At 40.3% G+C, this 13856-nt stretch overlaps 1 protein-coding gene across 1 annotated transcript in view; it reads left to right on the top strand.

Annotated features, from left to right (window-relative positions):
* Positions 1-12977, top strand: part of ITGA8 (integrin, alpha 8) — a 188659-nt gene extending 175682 nt beyond the window's left edge. Inside the window, exons 29-30 of the mRNA XM_010859968.1 lie at positions 7790-7912; positions 10154-12977. Of these exons, the coding sequence (XP_010858270.1) occupies positions 7790-7912; positions 10154-10240 (210 nt within the window). The 3' untranslated portion in view covers positions 10241-12977. The remainder of the gene's footprint in view (positions 1-7789; positions 7913-10153) is intronic.
* The last annotated feature ends 879 nt before the right edge of the window (positions 12978-13856 follow it).

Raw genomic sequence — 13856 nt, 5'->3', positions numbered from 1 at the left:
TATATACAAAAAGCTTCAGCATTTTACCTAAAATGAGATAAGACTCAGGTGTTGATAATAGTAACCTTCCCAAAATGTCCTACCTTTTCCGGCAAAGTTCAATAAGCCCAATTAGAAGCATCCATAGATTCAAAATATCTCAGTAGACTTTGGTGGTGTTTAAAGCCAGCACTGCACATATTTCTCCACTTAGCACGCCTCTGTCTCTCTCACGAGATGTCTGCCAGAGTTTGAATTTATGTTCAACCTAGGAAACAGAAGCTTTGGGTTTTTAATATAGAATATTCACCCAAGGAGGTTCAAAGGCTTGTAACTCCAAGGGAGATAAATGTGAGTCCTTTGTTTTCTCTGAGCACATGCTCCATAACAGAAACATGTGTGACAGTCGGTTGCATCCACAGGATCGCGTCTTTCTGTCCTGGCCACAGGTGCCAGCCTGCTGTTCTCAACTCATCTCAAAAGATTCACCGGATGATGAGATACAGGCTTCCCTCCTCCCCACCACCCTTGTTCCTGCATCTTTGAAAAAGTCTTGTTATCTGATGTAGATGATTTACTGCATCATTTATGGAGAGGTTATGGGAAAACCTTTTAGGTCTCCCAGTCTCTGACTGCCTCAAGGAGACGTGGCCAGTAGGAAGGCAGCTGTGCCCTACAGGCTTGGTTTGAGAGAACTGTGCTTGGAACTGGCAGATGTTTTAGAGTGAGTGTTTTAGAGTGAGTTCTCATCCTTGTCTTGAAAAGGACCCAGGAGGAGAGAAGTACTTCCAGATAGCAGAATCAGCTGGACGAGGTGGTTGGAGGATCTTCAGAGCTCCAGTCCACAGTCTGCCATTGGGGAAAGGGTCTCTCGTTTCCTTCCTTGGTAAATGACAAGAATATTTGCTTGTTTTCCTAGTTCCTTGTAGGTGATGAGGACTCTGCTTGTGCTTCTTTTCAGTGTGGTCATAACACAGCCATTTCTTGAACCCTAGAAAAGTTTTCCATATTGAAAAAAATAGTAATCCCCAGCTGCTACTTGAATAGTGTCTGGGTTTGTAACAAATGAACTCTCCGCGCCACGTGACACTTGTCATGTTCAGAAGCAAAGGAAAGGTTGCATGATGAGAGGGTCTATGCCTAAATGCTGTATCATTACAGCAGAAAAAAATATTCAGTTATTGGAACACTTTTTTTGCCTATTCATAAACTTTGGTGTTTGTATTGTGTGACTAAAGCCAAATTCCATAATTTACATCTAGAAGAGCTTATGATTGTCTCGTGTAACTCGAAGTTCAGTTCAGTTCAGTCACTCAGTCGTGTCTGACTCTTTGTGACCCCATGGACTGCAGTACACCAGGCTTCCCTGTCCATCACCAACTCCCGGAGCTTGCTCAAACTCATGTCCATCAAGTTAGTGATGCCATCCAACCATCTCATCCTCTATTGTCCCCTTCTCCTCCTGCCTTCAATCTTTCCCAGCATCAGGGTCTTTTCCAATGAGTCAGTTCTTCACATCAGGTGGCCGAAGTATTGGAGTTTCAGCATCAGTCCTTCCAATGAATATTCAGGACTGATTTCCTTTAGGATTAACCAATTTGATCTCTTTCCAGTCCAAGGTACTCTCAAGAGTCTTCTCCAACACCACAGTTCAACAAAGACAGTTATTATAAAGTATTTCAGTGAAATCCTTAATTAAGAACTCACATGCAAATTGGGAGTCCGTTTGACTTTTTTGAATTGTTAGCAAAACTTCAGGATCTTAAAATGGAACTGTGATATTAAGCAATTATCTGGAGTTCAGACCTATCACAGGAACTTCTTATCTCATAAGGGCTGTTTGAATTTTGTTAAAATGTGTGTTCAGCTGGTCCACTTCATGTTATTATTTTGTTCTAAATGGCACTGTCGGTGGAGTGTCTTGGTACATTTATATAAAACACTCTCGTGACCCCACTGAAGTATGTTTATACAAGATTTTGAGATGCATAAATACAGATGTCAACATTAATTACCATTGCAAATCCGAGGGAGTTTTTTCTTCTACCTTGGTATTTTGTCAAAATATACAAAAACATATCATAAATGTCAGTGATAAAATGTAGGCATATTAAAGATTTATTTATGGTCTTTCCACCATAATAAAGAACAACAAGATTTACGACATGATGAAGGTAAGATTAAATGTTCTCTACTTAGCATCACTTTAAGAACATCTGAACTGCTTATGATTCATGGACCCTATGGACCCTACTTCTTAAAATTACAGATAGTTATATAAGTGGAGTGTTAAAATTTTATACTATTTTTAAAAATAGCTACAGGTTCTTGGTACATTAAAAAATGAAAAACAGTTTGTTGATTAGTTTGCATGTAACTGAATTTTTCTCCATACGTTTTAAGTACTTAAGTTGTTCAACATGAACCTTTCTTAAAGCAGTTAAAGTGTGTAGTCAAAACCCAAGTTCTTAAAGTAAAGCTTTAGTCCTAAATACACCCCATCATTGGCCTTGGGACCACCTTCTTGATGAATGAATTTAGTAAAGAGGGTCTTGGGTAATTTGGCTTCTCACACTACTGTGAGATTATACAAAAGTTGTCAAGCTGTGTGATTCAGTATGGTACCCACTCGCTGCATTGCCATGGATGGTGAGGACCTGAGATGCGGGTGGAGTGGCTGAAGAACTGAAGTCGTTTTACTTCATTTTAACTTACGTAAATGTAAACTTAAAACTATAGCAGTATAAGGTATTTTTTTTTCTTTAATGCAGTTTTATTTTTTGGGTAAGACAACATTTTACTTGAATCAATGAAAATCTCGTGGTTGTCACTTGCTGCAAGTGTTAAATAAACACTGGACTTTGGAGACTTAGTAAAAAGAAAAGAGGAATAATATTTTTATACCAGTTATACTTTGAATAATAATTTTGATGTTTAGTGTTAAATAAAATACATTGTTAAAATTTATGCCCCATGTTTCTTTTTACTCTTTTTAACTTGACTATGACAAAACTTTAAATGACGTGCATCACTTGCCTTATATTTCTGTTGGACACTGATCTACAGCAGAGTCATAGAAGGTTCCCTTTTGGAGCTGTTGGTAATACCTATAGAACTTCAGAGAATATGGGTGTTTAATAAATCTTATTTGAAATGAATGAAAATTTCTTACTATAAATCAATGTTTAGTCATTAGAAACTATATAAATTAAGACCTGTTTTTCTCATATTTATTATTCAATAGATAAGCTTCTTGTGGGCTTGTCAAAATGAGCTGCCAGACAAATATAAACATTAGAAATAACAAAGTTTGGGTATTTTTCAAGATGTTATCTCTTGGCCAAGCTTCCCCTAAACCATCCTAGGGTTTCTACAGGACTAAAACAAATTTAAATAAACATTGGCCCTATAAAAGTGATCAATTAAGTCTTTTCTCTTAAGCTTGCCTGTAGGGTTCAAGTTTCTGGTCTATACAGAGTACTGAGTTTTAGGAAAAGCTTGGCTTTATCTGTTTCCACTTGCAGAGGAAACGCTTCATTTCTATTTACAGACCTGAACATGTGTCCTGACTCCCTAACCAATGTGTTCTCAGAAAGACCTCTCTTTTCAAGACCCGGATGACTCTTCCAATGATGTGATACATCCACCCTTTTCTAGCAACAACCATCTAGCTCCTTAGGCTTGGAAATCTGAAGAAATGCTTCAGGGCACCATTGTTGTTTGTATTTTTACTGTCCCTAGTCTAGCAGCTTCTCAACTATGCAGTGAAAAACCTGGAAACCACCAGGGGCAACAGAAGTTCTCTGAAGCTGCCCTGGTTTAGGGGCTTCTGGTGGTTCACATGGTAAAGAATCTGCCTGCAATGCAGGAGACCCGGGTTCGATCCCTTGGTGGGGAAGATTCCCCTGGAGAAGGGAATGGCAACCCACTCCAGTATTCTTGCCTGGAGAAGTCCATGGACAGAGGAACCCCGGTTGAAATCAAGAAGATTGGGCAGCCTCCGTGCCATGTAGATGCCTTAAAGGCAGCAGGTTAGGAGAGCGGAATGCAGGTGAGGGAGCAAAGTCACTGAGCTTGTCTTCCTCTAAAACAGAAGTCCCTTCCTCTTAGTTACAGATGGTGAATGTATATGACATGCTTAATCCTTCCATTGAAAGTGCTCACAGAAAGGATGCGAAATGGCATTTTTAAAATAAAAATAATGTTGCCAGGAGCAAACTGACAACAGTTTCGGTGATGAGAATTTCAGATTTTGGAATGGATAAGAATAGCAGTTATCATCTCTGAGACTGTTTAAAGACTTTTGTCAGAATATTTGGAAGTGAATGCAGACAAAAAGCCAGTAGGTTTTGTAATTATACCTTATAAAGCTGTTTTCTGCTTCTAGAGACCCTAATAAGCATATCCTGTCCAGTTTCATGTTTTATTGGTACTTTTCCATCGCTGCTGTGAAAAATCCTTCAGATATCATTATTAGATCTTTGTGAGTGACTTCCACTGCTTGTTTTTGCAGATGGACCGGTTTCATAGGTGATACATCAAAACCTGCAGTACCACTCTCCACCCACTTCCTATATCCAAAAATCAGTTGTCCCCTACAATCCATTTATTAAGAAGTGGGCATTTTTTAAAAAGATTTAAAAGGCACACAAATTGGAAATGAAGATATAACTGTCCCTGTTTGGAAAAAACAAACAAACAAACAAACCTGTAATATCCAAGTGGCAAAGAAACCCAGGAAAAACTCAGTAGCTGTTCTTCTATTTCTTTTTATTAAACCAACAATTTGAACAGTCTATGGCCTATGGCCCTTATTTCAACTCCTTTAGTTTAGCTTTTTTTTAACTTAAAAAACTAGAACTGTTTCCTATGTTATAATAAAACATAGGGAGGTAACTTCAGATATTAATTAGGTCAACTAGAAGAAGGAACATGGAAAAGTATTGTCTGTCTTCCTAAATTACCTATTAGTCAATTTTGGTGGCCTCTAACACATGCACAAAATACAGACCAAAACTACGTTGTTTCTTCAGTGAACTTAGAGCTTAAGGGGAAGAAACAGATACAAGAAACCTCAGAATTGCCCTTGGCTTCATATTTTCTCTTTTCTAGGTCATTGTATCTGGCTTATGAGTGCGCGACCACTACTACCCTTGATAGTTCCAAAATTCTGAAATTCTCATTATTAAAACTGTACTGGTCTGCTTCCAGTAACATTAGGGTCATTTTGTTTTTATTTATTTGGCTGTGCCGAGCCTTCGTTGCAGCATGAGAGCTCTTAGTTGCAGCATGTGGGAGCTAGTTCCCTGACTAGGGATCAAACCCAGGCCCCCTACATTGGGAGCACAAAGTCCTAGCCACTGGACCACCAGGGAAGTCCCTTGGGTCATTTTAAATGATCACTTCATGCTCTTTCTCTGAGCACTGTAAGATGCAGGATTGAGCACTGATTTCACACGTTATCCAGTGTAATTCACCAAAGGAGAGAGATGTGAAGAGAAATGATCCAGAAGTGATCTCGCCCTCCACTGACTCGTGTAGCCATATTGTGCAGAGGATCACTTCAGGCGGCGGAATCCAACTGGCATGATAATGCTTGGAGTCTTTCCAGTGCGTTTCATCAGTGTATGTACCATGTGTTCTGTTTTTAAACTGTGGCAAGTACAGAGAGTGTGACCCCATCGTGGTCATGGAATGCTGCACTTCTTCTCGATATGTTGGACGAATAAGGGCAGTGCCAGCGAGGGAAGCAAGGAGGAAGGTAAAACGGCAAGTAGTTATACCAGCCTTTCTCTCACTGAAAGCATCGGTCAGGTCCCTGGCATTCCTGACCACGTGGAACCACTAACAGCTTCACTAACATCAACGTCATTGTGTAGCCTGGATATAAGTGATATTTGGGGCTGGAGGATCAAGTGAATTAAGTCATCAGGATGTCTGCTGCACAGGGAACATAGAATAAAATGAAGGAGTTATAAAAACCTTGGCAGGTTAAGAACAGCACAGGCAGGATGCTCAGATCTAGTTAAGAAGGCAGAGGGAAAGATGTGAGCAGAGGCAGGACCCAGCACTAGGACACAGGCTATGAAAGCACCAAGGTTTCCAGCCAGGGGAACACCAGAGCCACCAAGCCACCCTGAGTTCACCCTCAACTCCTGGTGGGTTAGAGAAGCGTGGCCCAGAGTTTCTGTATGGGAGTCAGGATGGGCTCAGGATTCTTTCAACCAGCACAGTTAAAACAAGGAACATGTGGACCAGCTTAACCGAGGTGATCTTGCGTGTGTGCATGCTCAGTCTCTTCAGTCGTGTCTAACTCTTTGCAGCCCTATGGACCATAGCCCATCAGGCTCTTCTGTCCATGGGATTTCCCAGGCAAGAATACTGGAGTGAGTTGCCGTGCCGTCCTCCAGAGATCTTCCCAACCCAGGGATTGAACCAGCATCTCCTGCATCTAATGCATTAAAGGCAGATTCTTTACCCACTGAGCCACTGGGAAACCCCAGAAGTAAGGGTGATGCTCACTTCTCTCTAAAACCAGATAAGCCTGCTTTGGTGAATAACATTTTAGATCCAAGAATATTTTTCCTTCTCTTTTCTTTGACAGAGGGTGTGAGTGGCAGGGCTGGGTCTCTGCTTGTTTTGTTTTTTTGTTTGGGTGTCTCCAGAGCCTGTGCCTGCATGTGATGGGAGAGCTTCTCCTGCCTACATGGGAGGCAGCGGTGGTTCACACATACAGAACGTGCAGTCCTGCTCGAAAGGTCTCTTTTCTCCTCCAGGTTTCCTTGCAACAGTGGGGCATTCAGTGAGGTCCAACAGCAACTGAAAATGGAATTTAAGACCGAAAGCAGCACCAGCACATTGAGACAATTAATTCTCACATCAATGACTACAGTTACTTTCATGAAATGGGAGATGGTTGGTCTTACGTGACTGTATTAGTAGAGCAACAATGGGCTCTTTGTTGATAGAGCACAGAGACAGAGCCTAGGGCTAAAGAGGTGGTGACACTGATTAGATCTGTGGATCACTTAGCCCCCTGGGACTCAATTTTCTCATCTGTAAAATGGGGACTTAGGTGATGTCTACCCACTTGCATATCCAGCAGGTTGTTTGCAAGTTCACTTCTCAGTGAGGTGAGCTTAGTTCTGTGGAGAAACATGTGTGAATGGACTTGGCTTTTTGTTGGGTTTACTTTGCCATAAAAAGGTCCGTCCCAATTCAAGGTCATTCCTTTCCACCTTGTTGCTTCGTGCTCCACCTCAGTTCTATTCTAGGCTTTCTGGGTTGGTGTAAACCAAACACCCACCAAGTGTCTGTAGTTGGACTTGCATCCAACTTGAGAAGCCTGAGAATGTATTAATGGTTGAGATTCCAAGTTCAAGTGCTGTAAACTCTCAAATCTTCCCCCAGGGTGACTTCAGCTAAAGTACTCTTTGGTAGTTACTGCTTTATTTTTTATTATACTATATTATATATACACTAGTATTTATTATACTAGCCGAAACTCCAATACTTTGGCCACCTGATGTGAAGAGCTGACTCATTTGAAAAGACCCTGATGCTGGGAAAGATTGAGGGCAGGAGGAGAAGGGGACAACAGAGCATGAGATGGTTGGATGGCATCACCGACTCGATGGACATGGGTTTGGGTGGACTCTGAGAGTTGGTGATGGACAGGGAGGCCTGGCATGCTGCGGTTCATGGGATCATAAAGTGTCAGATATGACTGAGCAACTGAACTGAACTGAACTGCTTTATTTCACTGAATAGATTTTAAATTTGACCTCATTTCCTTTATTTTCCATTCCAGATTAAAACATCGGTTATTTGGGCCACCCCAAATGTTTCCTTCTCAATTCCATTATGGGTAATAATACTAGCAATACTTCTTGGATTATTGGTTCTGGCCATTTTAACCTTGGCTTTATGGAAGGTAAGTGTATTTGCTTTCTTTTCCTTTTTGAGTAGAGAGGCCACTGGGAGAATTTGAAAGGATATACCTAGGATTTCAAAGAGCCAAAGCTAGAGGCATGATCTGGGAATTTCCAACACAGGGACCTGAAGGGAAAGCTGGGTCTTGTTTGCTTTGGCAAACTTAATATGCTTGTGTAACTGACATTTAAGAAGATTGAGGGTGTTTAATGCTGCTTTTATCTTGCAATTTCTTATAAATAAATATAGAGTTAGAATTTATTAACAAAGACCTATGATCTTCTTTCCAATATGCTTAGAGTGATCATGTTATGATGAAGACTTCTCTTTCTTGTTTAATTAATCAGGATCTTAAGCTTTTTGTTGACACAATCCTATCAGCAATACTTGAGAGTTTTGTAAGCACTACACAGATGCAATTAATATAGTAATTAGTTGATACATGGGCTTTCAATGACACCACATAGATTATGCATGTTCTAATATTCTTGGATTTTTTTTTTTTTATCTTGCCAACTCGTCCATCTCCATTAGGAAGCCTTAACTTCCTCTTTCATGTGTTTTGCTGAAGTTTCTGCTGAAAGTCTGCAATGGGAATTAATCTCTGGCCCCCAAACCAACAGGACTGCCAAGTTTCACAGAGCTTTCCATTCCAAAATAGAAACAATGTCACAATGGCATGATCATAAGAGCAATTAATCCAGTCACATCTTCAGTTCAGTTCAGTTCAGTTGCTCAGTCGTGTCCGACTCTTTGCGATCCCATGGACTGTAGCACACCAGGCCTCCCTGTCCATCACCAACTCCCGGAGTTTACATCTTAGTTTAGTGCTATTGTTGTCATTCTCCAAAATCATAATGTATTTTTATTTTGAAACAACATGAGACATACTTAACAAACTGAGAAAACCTTTGAGTTAAGTAATGGCTTTTCTGATCTTCATCAGCAGTTTTGTGCCATCCTGAGCCCACACAGGTCTAATGCATGGTCTACCTTTAGAAATAGACTTCTGTGTTAGTATATTATTCATAGTAACTTTATATCCATAAATGATGCAGTGGTATGTAGCAATTGATAGAGAAATGCACTAGTCCTACGAGAGAAAGATGACTCAATGGCTATAAGTGAAAGCTAATGAATTGGGCTTCCAACCTAAGAAACAATAAGAATTAAAATTCTAGGTTTCTAAGGAAAGTTGTACTCTCCAAAACCAAATCCTCATTTGAAACTCAGGAGAGTAAAGATTCAAGAATCACCTCTTCCCCGAATTGCTGATTGATCTCTGGAAAGTTGAGACAGCTCACAAAGCTGTTGAGATGGAAATAAAGGACCCATCTAATTGTCCTCCATGTACTAGATATTCCACCAAGTGCAGAGAGAGAGACAAGCATCTCTCCACCTCTTCCTTTAGTCCATCTTAGGCAGCCCATAGTACGCTTTAGGAATCTGCTTCCCCGGTCAGGAATTCACATTGCTGCCGGCTCCAGAAACATGCAGAAAAGCAGAGAAAAAAATCCATGGGCCAGGTTGCTGTAAGCCCAGAAAAATATACAAGGTCCGTAAGTGGTTTATACACAATGAACATTCTTGGGACTTCCCTGGTGGTCTAGTGGTTAAGACTTCGCCTTTCAATGCAGGGGGTGCAGCCTGGAACACTGATCGGGGAGCTAAGATCTCACATACCTTGAAGCCAGAAAACCAAAATATAAGACAGAAACAATGTTGTAATAAATTCAAAAAAGACTTTAAAAAATGGTCTACATCAAAAAAAAAAAAAAATCTTTCAAAGAGAAAGAACATTCTCCCACCCCCACAGGCAGGGAAGGAAGAACGTGGACACTCTGCATAGGCAATGAATTCCTCTGTGCAGGTAAACAACACACTGCTCTCACCTCCTAATCTGGAGAATTGGGCAGATTATAGTCTCAGAGCACCAGATTCCTTAGACAACATATAAAAGGAGGAAAGTTATTTTTTTAAGATATTTTATGTGGACCATTTTAAAAATCTTTATTGAATTTGTTACAATGTTGCCTGTTTTATGTTTTGTTTTTTCTGGCCATGAGGCATGTGGAATCCCAGCTCCCTGACCAGGGATCAAACCCGCACCCCTTGCATTGGAAGGTGAAGTCTTACCACTGGACCACTAGGGAAGTCCTGACAAAGAGAACACTCTTAGAATGAGGGGTTTCATGAATTCTCAGGATGACCTGACTGGCTGGCCCATTTCTGTCTCCCCTAGTGCGGATTCTTTGACCGAGCAAGACCACCCCAGGACGATATGAATGACCGGGAACAGCTGACCAATGAGAAAACCCCTGAGGCATGAAAAGGAAAGCCAAAGACAAAAACAACCTCAATACTACTCCAGTTCAAAGCAAAGAAGGATCATGAGGGTTCAACCCAGGTTGTCCTGCGCCTGCCAGTGTCCTCAGACGGGAGGGCCATGTCATCACCTCATCTACACTGTGCTCTGGAGAAGTTTCCATGGATCCTGGTGATCCTGTGGGGAAAGGAAGCCTCCTCAACACTGCAGAAACGCTGGGCAGCCGTGGAAGATGTCTTTGGCTTGAGTCCTTCTGTGTTTGGCAGACACTTTGAAATGGGTATGGGAATGTGAGGTTGCTTTCCAGGTAAATCCATCTGAAGTCTCGAAAAATGCAGTGTCTGAGTTAGGATGGACTTTAGAAGGTGAACTTGGACCAAACCTTCCAACACTACTGTATACAATGGAATATTTGACACCTCCCTCTGGAAAAGACACATTTCTAGTGACATTACAGCTCAGGGAGACCAGCCTATGCTGTTGGGACTGTGAAAGGACCTTGGAAATGGCAGAGATCATCTTTGTGAGCGAGGATAACGATTTATTTATTTATTTTCCATGACTCTAGGCTGACACTCTAGAGGATCTGGAAATTAAAGATTTGGTTCGCTGGTTTTTTAAATCACTCACCAAATTTCCCTCCAAGATGTCTGTTTTGTGCAGAATACATAACTTAACAGGACTTAGGATTTAGATAGGGTTAAGGAAAAGTGAATTGGTATTAGAAGACTGTTTCACTTTCATGACTTCTACATGAAATTACTTTTATTCATGCTTTCAGGGACTCACATCTGCTTAATTTAGCCTTGCAAAAAGTTGCATTGATATCTACTTTTACAAAAAACAAAAATCATCTTTCCATTAACTTAATTAGCAATATGCAAATTTCAAGGGACTCTCAATCCTGAGTGGTACTTAAAAATAATGGTAAAATTTCTAGAGTCCATTCACAAAAAACCAATTCAATAATTTGGGCAGGCATATTATTTTTAATATCTGTGAGGCAATAGGAATATTTTAATTTGGGATTAAATACCTTTTTACTATACGTCAAACTTACATTCACAGAAAAGACACGTTAAACATAAATAGGAAGAAGCATAAAGTTAGGCGTATGTGTGATGAACTTAGAAAACAGATTCCTATGGATTTTATTTAGAACTGCCTGTTCCAACTTTACTTTTCATTTTTCCTGCTAATCGTTATAGTACATGACTTTGGAAAATAATTTTTACTTAAGCTATTTTCCCATCATCTTGAATTTAACCATCACATAAACTTGATGTTTAAAACTCTTGTAAATAATCCATAATCATATGTAACAGTATCGTTTTAAGTAAAATAGACCAGCCAAATTTATATAGTCTGCACAACTTTGTATCCTTTTTATGATAATGAAAAATTATTATGAAGAAGTGCTGAACAAATTTTATATTTATGTGCAATATTTTATAGACCTATGTATCAAAAAGCATGTTTACACTGGCATTAGTTATTTTTTAAATTAATATCCTGAATACTAAGTATGATAAAACCAGTAGACCCCAATCCTTCAGTTTACAAAGCAGTTGGAAAATTTATGCCCCACTTTCAACAATCACACTTGATTTGAAAGATGAGCCAAACTCACAGACACTAAATTTTTGGTCATGCCTTAATCTGGACACGATCCATCTGGCTCCAGCTGCAGAATTTCTTTGGAAACCAAATCAAAGGCACATGGGCGAATACACTGAACAATTCATACTCTGCCTGCTCGTGAATTGAATCCTGTCATGGTAGCAGTTTCAAGGCTGTCAGGAACTGAAGTCTGGCTCCCAGCGTGTGTGGCTGACTTGGGGGTGAGAACTGCACATGTTTCAAAGAGTCTGAGGGTCTCATGTCAGCCTCAGGGGGTCTTAGGTGGTCGTTGTCTGGGTGGAAGTGGTTCTACAGGCAGTGGCTGTCTCTGAGATGAGTGGAAGGAGGAGTCTCTACCTCCAAAGTGACACCCCAACTCTTGTCATCATGCCTGACTTTTGGCCAAGAGAGAATAGCTCCTCAAGGTTTGGGGTCACAAAAGAGCCCTGAGAAAACACACCTGTTGTCTTTCAAGCTAACCTTCATAAAAGAACTCGGAACTCTTAGGGCTGGGACCGTCAAAGCCAGGTCATACAGACACCTGGAGGAAGCTTGAGATGCCAGGAGCAAGGCTGGGATCCAGAAGAGAGCAAGGTGTGAGGACTTCAAAGGCAAACTACAGCATCCTCACAGTCTCAGCCCAAAGTGATCCCCATCTAGAAGGACAGGCACTGCTATCTATAGGCAGTTTGCAGAGGGCCATCGATACACACTGAGGTCAGGTGAACCCTCCACGCCTCAGTTCTTGAGTGCCCCTCCACATGGAAAATATTCTAAAAATGCACTGAGCAAATCTGCTTCTCATCATATAAAGCCAATCACTTTCATCATTTATAATATGCTGTTGCTTCTCTTAGAATCTATCTATATATTTCAGATATATCTTTTGAAATACTTTCAGCTGATTTTCAGTACATGGGAAAAAATGGACAAATCAAGTTTTATAAACTTGGAGATTTTTATACATTAAATAAGCAACATGGACCAATTGCCCACTGAAACCCCACTTCTTTGAACTCAGCCCTTTTCTTGTTTTATTTAAATATATGTGTAGAATCTGTGAAGATTTTCATGTACCTATTTACCTTGTCACTAATAAAATTAAAAACTAAAGACCTGATGACATATTTGTGGGGTTTTTCACAAGCAATGTAAAACTTTCCCATGATGGCAGACATCAAAGGTTTGGGTCTTCACACTTCTTTACCATAAAAACATTTAACATTGAAAGAAATTTGAAAGAGCAAGGACATGACACTTTTTGGAATAATGAACATGTTCTAAATTTAGATCGTGGTGATGTTTGCATGAATACACTAAGAAGGACTGGACTGTATGCATTAAATGGTTGAGTTTTATGGGAATTAAATCTCAATACATATGTTTAAAAATGTGAGTCATTTCTGATACCTACACTTTCATATAATTGGTATCTTTTCCTTTACATTTCCTTTCCTTTTTAAAATTTTTATTTACTTGTTTGGCTGTGTTGAGTCTTTTGCAGCTTGCAGGATCTTTGTCACATCAGTCAGGACTCTCTAGGTGTGGCATGTAATCTAGAACACGTAGGCTCAATGGTTGCGACACACGGAATTAGTTGTTCTGTGGCATGTGGGATCTTAGTTCCCCAGCCAGGGATCAAACCCAAGTCCCCTGCATTGCAAGGCAAATTCTTAACCACTGGACCACCAGGAAAGCCCCTACATTGTCTTCCAAATTGTGTCCATATGAAAACTTCACATTTTAATGAAGCCTTCCTTTGGGTCATTGACCAAGTCAAAAGCTGCTCCTAGTGTCCAATGGCATTTTGTGAATTACGACACTTTTCCAGTTGTTCTCATGACTATTTTCCAGCTGGGCCAGTCCTCTGTGCAAGCAGGAATATCTTTTCACCTTTGTATTCCCTACATTAAGCACCACCATCTGTTACATAGTCAGTGCTCGAAAACCATTCCAAAGTGAATGAATGAATGTATGTGCACAGTAATAATCATGATAT

The sequence above is a fragment of the Bison bison genome, unplaced genomic scaffold, assembly GCF_000754665.1.
Source record: "Bison bison bison isolate TAMUID 2011002044 unplaced genomic scaffold, Bison_UMD1.0 scf7180017864461, whole genome shotgun sequence".
NCBI lineage: Eukaryota > Metazoa > Chordata > Mammalia > Artiodactyla > Bovidae > Bison > Bison bison.
The sequence above is the reverse complement of the archived record's forward strand: the minus strand, read 5'-3'. Positions and strand labels throughout refer to the sequence as shown.